This window comes from Apis dorsata, unplaced genomic scaffold (assembly GCF_000469605.1).
Source record: "Apis dorsata unplaced genomic scaffold, Apis dorsata 1.3 scaffold_162, whole genome shotgun sequence".
Classification (NCBI taxonomy): Eukaryota; Metazoa; Arthropoda; class Insecta; order Hymenoptera; family Apidae; genus Apis; species Apis dorsata.
The window spans coordinates 869,787-878,559 of record NW_006263451.1 but is presented as its reverse complement, the minus strand read 5'-3'; the positions used below and the strand labels follow the sequence as shown (position 1 = coordinate 878,559).

The window sequence follows — 8,773 nt, the reverse complement described above, 5'->3', positions numbered from 1 at the left end:
ATATTTTTTTATTATAATCAGAAAAATATATTATATAATTATCATAATCAGAAAAAAGTATAAGTAAAAAATTTAATAATAAAATATTTTTGTTTTATATCTACAAATTCATATGTACAAAAAGTATATACAAGTATATGTACAAAAATTAAATGGAAAGATACCTGTTCAGGATGTTTTGCAAGATAATCATTTTTAGCATCTCTGATCATCCTTGTCACTTTATTCCTTAAATCCTTAAATTCTTCCCATTCTTTTGCATCTTTATTCTTTTTTGCTTTAGCATACAGCTTATTTTTTTTTTGTATTTCACTTCGGATTTCATCAGTCATCCATGGCTTTTTTAGTTCTAATTCCTAAATGATTGTAATATTTTTTTATAAGAATTTAAATAATATCTTTAAACTTGTTATTTATAATTTTGTTTTCATGTACTAAGATATTATATATATATAATTTAATAAATTATATTTTTCATTGTCAATAAATATAATAAATCTGATTAGAGTTCTCTTCCATATATTTCATAGTAGTTATTAACTAAAATTTAAAAGTTAAAAATTAACTAATTTTAATTTGACTCATATATTTATTTTAAATATTTCAAAGACAAATACATTTAAATACAAAAGAAAAATTCAAGCAAATTAAAAATAGATAATTTAAGTAGATAATAATCATTTGTTTGGTAAATAATTATTAATTAAAATATAAATAAATTATATTTAAATAAAGAAATAATCAAATAAATAAATTTATTGATTATATTTTCATTATCATGCAATTATTATTTAACATAATTATTCTAATAAAACAATAGAATTATTATCCAAGTTGTATTTTATAAATATTAAAAAGTTAAAAATATTACTTACTTCAAGTTTACTAACTTTTTTTGCATTATTCATTGCTTTCCCTTTAACATTGCCATTTCTTATAGAAAATCTTGGTCTCATATGAGATAAAATTTGAGGTGGTAATGCTCTTCTATGCCAAGGCCTCATCAATGGTCCTCTAGGTCCAACACCTCTTAAGCCCATTGGTGGAACCATTGGAGCCATAGCTCTAACTCGTGGACCAAATAATGGCATCGGTCCACTTGGTCGATTTACTCCACCTGGTCGCGGTGGCGGTGGTAATCTTTGTCGCATTGGTCCAAAAACTGGATTCATCGGAGGTGGTGGCATTCTTGGAGGTAAACCAGGAGGTGGCAATCTACCACCAAATCTCGGAGGTGGTGGAGGTCGCACACCAGTAGGTGGAACTCTTGGCCCTAACAAGGGTCCTCGGTTTAACGGACTCATGTTATTTTCGATGCAAATCTTCTAAAATCACTTTTACGATATTAAGTAGTAAACGATCAGTATTTCGTTAAATGCAAAGCCTTATTTATGAGGTTAAAACTTTAACTTTATACACTGTTCATACGCGAAATATGGAATATATGTTCAAATTATATATTTTTTAATTTTATCGTATTGAACTTTTATTTGAAACCAATTATAGAATTAATAATTGTTGCAAATATCGTAAAAACATTACGAACTTGTAAGCAAATAAACTTTTTACCTTGCAAATAGTAATCAGCACCGAAAAGCTTGATCTCAATAGTCATGAACAACAAACTTTAAGTTATACAAACGACTTTATAATTTCAATACTCTAAATATTAAAAGGAAAAATTATATAGAAAGAATATGTATATATACATTATATACTTTATATAATATCGTATTATATAATAAAAAGTATTTTTTTAACTATTAAATAATTCTAAATTTATATATTATTATTATTTTTAATTTAAAAAATTTTTTAAATGTAATTCATAATATTTTAACATTAATATTTATTTTTTACAAATTATTTATAATTTATATTATTAAATTTAGAAAAAAGAATGAAAGATAAAAATATAATTTATTTAATTGTTATATATAGTATAATATTTTTATGATTTTCATTTTTTATTTATTTAAATAAATTTTTTTAATGTTTTTCTCTTATTAATTTTTTAATCAATTGTCATTTATAAAAAAGTTAATTAAATAAAAAGATATGTTANTATATATTTAAGATAATTATATTATATAATGAAATACTTAAAAATAATTTCTAGTTTTATTGAAAAAATATAAAATAAAAAATTTTTATATTTAAAAAATATATAATTTTTAAACAAATAATATTTTTATTGTATATGCACCTATATTTAAGGATAATTTTAAGAAGATGAGTTAATATATTACCTATCTGATTGGTCTATTTCCGATGTGTAAGACATATTCTTTTCTCATTGGTCTATTTGAGCAACGCTTTTAACGTATCGCCAGCTGTTAAAGTTACGTTTGTTTGAAATCAAACGGCAACTGAAGTTTGTTGAGTTGCTTGGAGCTTCGAAATTTGTCTGCCATGTATGGGTGGTAAATATATTTCGTTGTAATAAGGAAAAGGCATGCATAGTGATTAAAAATTAATAATAATTTGAAAAAAAAGAAGAATTCATTTATATATAAAAAACTGGCAGAAAATTTTTAACTAAATAATGGCCACGATTCGAGTACATGAGGATCAAGAAAATCGTATTTCCGATGTTCGTCGCGGCAAAGAAAATATTAATGTGCCCCTTCAAAATCAAACATTGCAACCAACGAAACGTGCAGTTCTAGGTGTTCTTCATAATAATTGTAATCGTAATACAAAATCAGTATGTATACATTTTTTATTTTTTCTCCCGCGTTTCTGTAGATTAAAAAATTTAATGTTATTTTTATTATATATAATAAATAACCATAAAAAATAATTTTTAAATTTTAAATTTATATTTTTTTAATGATTAATTTATTTTATTTCTTGTAGGAAATATACAAGGATGAAAAATACCAAAAAACGAAAGCAATTATACCTACACATTTTGAAGCTTTCAAAATTTATGAAGAAAAAAAGGAAGAAGTTATATTTAAAATCTATGAAGATAAGTTAGAAGAAGAAACTTCTGTTGCCCTTAGAGATACAAAAGATAAGAAAGAAATGAGAGAAAAGGAAAATATTACATTTGAAAGAGAAAAACCAAGGTTAGAAGTAAATCCTATAAATGTCTCAAATTTACCAACATTTTATAATGCAATTCAAGATATAAATCAAAAGAAGGAAAATGAAATAACTTTTTCACAAGGCAGTCCAATGTCTTTAGAAAAATCTATTTCTTATTTGTCTTCCTCAAAGAAAAATCATCAAAAAAGAAGAAAATCTATTAAAGAAATGAGAATGAATTTTTTTGATGTAGATGAATATAGAGCTGACATATATAATTATTTACGTGTTGCAGAAGTATGTATTTGTTTAAAATTTTTTTTTTAAGTTAAAATAATCAATATTAATATAATTTAAAAAAATTTTATTTTAGACACATCATAGACCAAAACCAGGATATATGAAAAAACAATCTGATATAACATATTCAATGAGGTCAATATTAGTGGATTGGCTTGTAGAAGTTGCTGAAGAATATAGATTACAAACTGAAACACTCTATTTAGCTGTTTCATATATAGATCGCTTTCTATCATACATGAGTGTTGTAAAATCAAAATTACAACTTGTAGGCACAGCAGCTATGTTCATTGCTGCGTAAGTTTTTTTAATATATATTTAATTAATTATTATTACAGTTATTATATAATAAAATAGTAAAACCACTGATTGAAAATAATTATCTTAATAATTTAGAAAATATGAAGAAATTTATCCACCTGAAGTAGGTGAATTTGTATATATCACAGATGACACATATCCAAAAAAACATGTGTTACGTATGGAACATTTAATATTAAGGGTTCTATCTTTTGATCTAACTGTTCCAACACCTCTTACCTTTCTTATGGAATTCTGTATTAGTAATAATCTTTCTGAAAAAATTAAATTTTTAGCAATGGTAAGTATATAATATTTTTTTTTTTAAATAATAAAATAATATATTAATTTTCATAAAAAATTCTATAGTATCTCTGTGAATTATCAATGCTTGAGGGAGATCCATATCTTCAATTCTTACCTAGTCATTTAGCTGCATCTGCAATAGCACTTGCACGACATACATTATTAGAAGAAATGTGGCCACATGAGTTAGAATTATCAACAGGATATAGTTTAAAGGATCTCAAAGAATGTATTTTGTGTTTAAATAAAACTTTCTATAATGCATTAAATATTCGACAACAAGCTATACAAGAAAAATATAAAAGCAGCAAGTAAGTTCAAATATTAATGTTTAAATTTTTTTTTTTTATATTTTATTGAGTCTCAAATATATTCTTATTTAGATATGGACATGTAGCATTATTATTACCACGACGTATTGATAATGTCACATTGACTTCTGAAGATGAAGAGGAGCATGCCTAGTATTCAACAGGCATTGCACAAAAATAAAAATATCTAAAAATTTATGTTTGGAGATAACGAACCTCCCACTATAAATCCCATGTTTTGTAAGACAAGGAGGGGATTAGGGCAAGACTGAGCTATTGTTTCACAAATGAAATGTACGAGTAATTTCTATTTGCATATATAGTCACTATGTTTAGTTTAAGCAAACATATTGGCTTTATTTTTCATATTCCACTACCACCTATACTTATTATAGGTTGTAGATAAATTTTAATAACTGTTTTTAGAGCTCCATCATTATATTAACGAATGAAGCTCTAAATTATGTTATTTAGGAATTGTATTTTTATATGCATTTTTTAGATGATTGTTAACAGAACACTTGCTCTATATATATGATGCCTAAATTTTGTTGCCAGTGATCTGTCATAAAATAATAGAAAGTGTAAGAATAATAACTGTATTTATTATTGACATTGTATTAAAAATATACATCATTATGATGGAAATATTTCTATGTATTAAAATAATTACAACATTTATCTATTTTACAATTCTTGCATAGCTATTTATTTACATATTTTTTATACATATAAAATTGATATAAAATTTTTATAAATGATTTAACTAAAAATAATTTTTTAGTTGCTTTTTTTTACTTATTTTTCTTTTTTACTTATTTATAAAAAATAGTATTTGTATATACATTTCATAGATCATGCTATTTAAAAAAAATTTTTTTTATAAATATTTAGATTTTATATTTAGATATTAAATTTTTATTTTAAAACTAATTAGATTTATATAGAATATTTAATTTCAATATTTGATTTTTCATATAAATATTTTTAAAAAATATTTTTTTAATGTTTTTTAATCTTTTTAAAAAGAATATAAAATTTTAGACATGATCTCTGAGCAGAATATATTGAAATAAAAATATTAAAGTGTTTGATACACTATATACTATCTATAATGTTTATATTAAAAAATATATATACATATAAATTTGTTTTTAATGTTATTTTTCTGCGATTGCAATATCGAATTTTTGAATTATATTATTTATATTATATAATAAAATGAAATACATATATAATAATTTTATAGTGTTCTTAAAAAAACATGATAAATTCAAATTATTATGAGAAATTAATAAAATAAGTACTTTAAAATATGCCTTAAATTTATAACTGAAGTCAATAATAGTTCAATAATATTAATTGATTTTAAAATACTTTTCAATTTTAAAATAAATATTTCATAATAGAATATTTATAAAATATATTTTCTATTACATGATATAAAATACAAAATGTAAAAGACTATTATTAATATTAAGAATAAAGTAATATATGCTATTAATTTTGTATATGATATTTTTTAATACATCAAAATACTCAAATATTAAAACATTCTTGAAAATATTCTTTATAATATTTATAAAAAGTTGGTAATACTGATTTCTTTTGCTTTTCCATTACATTTAATTGTGCGCATGTGTGCGTAGTCTAAACTAGTATTGACGTTGACAATTTGCAGTTGATATTATATAGAAATCTAACGAAAAGATAGTTGTGGGTGTTTCCTAAGATAAAAGTTATACATTCCGTATATTATTGAGGTATAAAATTTTAATTCAATATTTTTTTAATATTTGTTATTATTAAATAAATGTTTGTATTTCATCTTACATATTATATATCTAAATATTTTTAATATCTTGTACAATCTAATTATATTTTAAATAAATAGATACATATTTTTAGGTTATTTTTATTTATACTATTTGATTGATAAATAAATTCATTTATAATATTTTAATTTAAATTATAAATATGTAAAATTAAAATAAAAATAAATATTTGAAAAATATTAATATTACAGTTTGAATATAAAAGAAAATTGTATTATTGTAATATATTTATCTTTTTTTTAAAATTGAATAAACAAATTATAATTCATTCAGAATTTTTACAGAATTTTCAGAATAGTATAATTTGTTTTTCTTTATTATATATTTTGTGCATAAAAATATTAATTTGTTTAAAACTTTGTCAATTCATATTGATAATTTTATTAGATATCATGGATGCATTTGGTGATAACTTTGTCAATGAAGAAGTAGATCCAGTTGCAGAATTTGTAGCAAGGGAACAGGATCAATTGGCAGGATTAGAGAATGAAATTCCATCAGTTTCTATGTCTGCTCCTGCGACAGCACCTAATACAGATGGTAATTATAATTATATTAATCATATTATTTTTTAATATTTATATAAAATTATAATATTCAATTTATATAAATAATAATAGTTATTATTTTTTTTGAAGATAGGGAAAAAAAATTGTAATCTTTTATGTTGCTTGGTTTCAAAAATTTTGTTTATATTACTAATAGTACTATGAATATATCAAAATTAATAAATGATTCTTATTCTCATATAATAATATGTAATTATAAATCATAAATTAAGATTACATTTTTATTTAAAAATTTTATAATTTAAATATAAATTTTAATAATATGAAATTTTGGAAATTTAAGTTGGTCCAGGTGGTGATGCTGAAGGCAGTTTTGAGATAATAGATGCTATTGGACAACTTCCTGAAACACAAGCATCTTCAATAATAGGTAAATTATATTGTATTATCTTATTTTAAATCATCTGCCTTATTATGAAACATTATATATAGATTTAAAAAAAAATTATTTCTAGAAACTGTATCCAAGCCTCTCCCAATAAAAGAAGAACCTGAGAAAATACGAAAATGGAGAGAAGAACAAAAAGCTAGATTAGAAGAAAAAGGTAAAAGATCTTTATAATATATTTAATATTTATATTATAAAGATACACAAAAAATGTTAATTTATATGTAATAATAAAGTTATATAATAATAAATTGATATGTATTTCAAAATATTTACACAGTATTATTATATGCAATACACTTAGATGCAGAAGAAGAAAAGAAAAAAGAAGAATGGAGAGAAGCTGCAAGAAAAGAATTGGAAGAATGGTATAAACATCATGCAGAAGCAATTAGTAAAACAAAAACTACGAACAGGTAATATTTAAAATTGCTACACTATTCAGTTTTATTTTATATAACATTTTTTAATGTTTTTTAAAATTATAACTTTTAATCGCATATTTGTAGATGCAATTAAAAGAGTTTTATTCTGTATAAAATTATAAATATTTTATTTAAAATATGTACTACATACAATTATATTATTTTCATTCTGCTTCTTAGGGAATCAGCCAAGTAAGTTACACTATATTTCTTTGCATGTATAATTGCATTGCATTGCTGTATAATATAGCTTGCTTAAGCAGCTTATAAGGCAATTTGCAGAATATTAGAAATTAAATATTTCCATATGTTAGTAACAATCGCTTTTTTATATAACAATTTGTATATTATGTGCTTGATGCAATTATACTTGAAATTTCAATGTTTCTAATCATATTATACAAAAGTCATGTATTTATTTCCATTAGAATATTTTCATTTATTTCTATTAAAAATAATTAAAAAAATATGTATTAAACTATCATAATATTTTATTTATATCATTATATTTATGAGCATAAGTATTACAATAATTAAAGTTTTAACTATTGTATTAATAATCATTAATAATATTAAAGTCATTAATAATATTTAAATAAATATAAACATATAAGTTATATTAAAATTTTTAATTTCTATCTATCTAATTATATGATTCAATAAAATATAATTAGATCTTGATATTTTAATATATAGACAATATTAACATTTCATCTTGTTAGTTATTTTTAAATCATATTTATAAAAATAAATACTAAAATATCTTTATTTTTTATTATATAAATTATGAAATAACGTAAATTCTATTTTATAAAATAATATAAAAAGAAATAGTAAAAGTATACATATATGTATACATTGTTAAAGTCATTTATAATTATCATTTATAAGTCATTATAATATTAAAATAAAAATTGCTTAAAAAAATTTTTAACATTGCATTGCTACATATGTTATATATATGAAACGGAAATAGAATTATTCAATACATATACTGCAATGTTATTACTGCATTTAATGTTTGAGTATCGTCGCACTTTTTTTATATGTTATAGTTTATATAACATAATGGATTTATCTCTAGGAACGCAGAAAAACAATTTGTAGCAGAAGCTGATGAAGTGGAACCAGGAACTGAATGGGAACGTATTGCTAAACTTTGCGATTTTAATCCCAAATCTTCCCGCACTTCAAAAGATGTTTCCCGAATGCGTTCAATTATTTTGCAGTTGAAACAAACTCCACCAGCTCCAGTCAGTCTTTGATTAAATTAACAACTTGGTATAAAAAAAAAAATAAATATATA

General features: G+C 21.8%; 3 protein-coding genes across 6 annotated transcripts in view; 2 read left to right on the top strand and 1 right to left on the bottom strand.

Annotated features, from left to right (window-relative positions):
• The window catches only part of LOC102677204 (putative uncharacterized protein DDB_G0274405), a 7,990-nt gene extending 6,285 nt beyond the window's left edge, over positions 1-1,705 (bottom strand). The window contains exons 1-3 of one of the 2 annotated variants that reach the window (XM_006613770.2): positions 1,570-1,705; positions 876-1,334; positions 165-356 (exon numbers count right to left, since the gene is read on the bottom strand). In XM_006613770.2, coding sequence (XP_006613833.2) covers positions 165-356; positions 876-1,304 — 621 coding nt within the window. In that variant the 5' untranslated portion in view covers positions 1,305-1,334; positions 1,570-1,705. The remainder of the gene's footprint in view (positions 1-164; positions 357-875; positions 1,335-1,569) is intronic. The other variant, XM_031509549.1, reaches the window with a different exon arrangement.
• A 610-nt stretch (positions 1,706-2,315) lies between these two features.
• LOC102676724 (cyclin-A2) lies at positions 2,316-4,907 on the top strand. The gene is made up of 6 exons (XM_006613766.2): positions 2,316-2,707; positions 2,860-3,330; positions 3,407-3,630; positions 3,730-3,934; positions 4,003-4,250; positions 4,323-4,907. Exons 1-6 carry the CDS (start codon positions 2,546-2,548, stop codon positions 4,402-4,404), a joined length of 1,392 nt encoding a protein of 463 aa, XP_006613829.1. The 5' UTR covers positions 2,316-2,545; the 3' UTR covers positions 4,405-4,907.
• An 878-nt stretch (positions 4,908-5,785) lies between these two features.
• Positions 5,786-8,763, top strand: LOC102676319 (clathrin light chain). Of its 3 annotated transcripts, none has more exons than XM_006613762.2 (7): positions 5,786-6,013; positions 6,473-6,625; positions 6,938-7,024; positions 7,110-7,199; positions 7,347-7,458; positions 7,648-7,659; positions 8,552-8,763. In XM_006613762.2, exons 2-7 carry the CDS (start codon positions 6,478-6,480, stop codon positions 8,730-8,732), a joined length of 630 nt encoding a protein of 209 aa, XP_006613825.1. In that variant the 5' UTR covers positions 5,786-6,013; positions 6,473-6,477; the 3' UTR covers positions 8,733-8,763. The 3 variants fall into 3 exon arrangements, with proteins under 3 accessions (XP_006613825.1, XP_006613828.1, XP_006613826.1); XM_006613763.2 differs by having other exon boundaries at positions 5,821-5,960; XM_006613765.2 differs by lacking the exon at positions 7,648-7,659.
• The last annotated feature ends 10 nt before the right edge of the window (positions 8,764-8,773 follow it).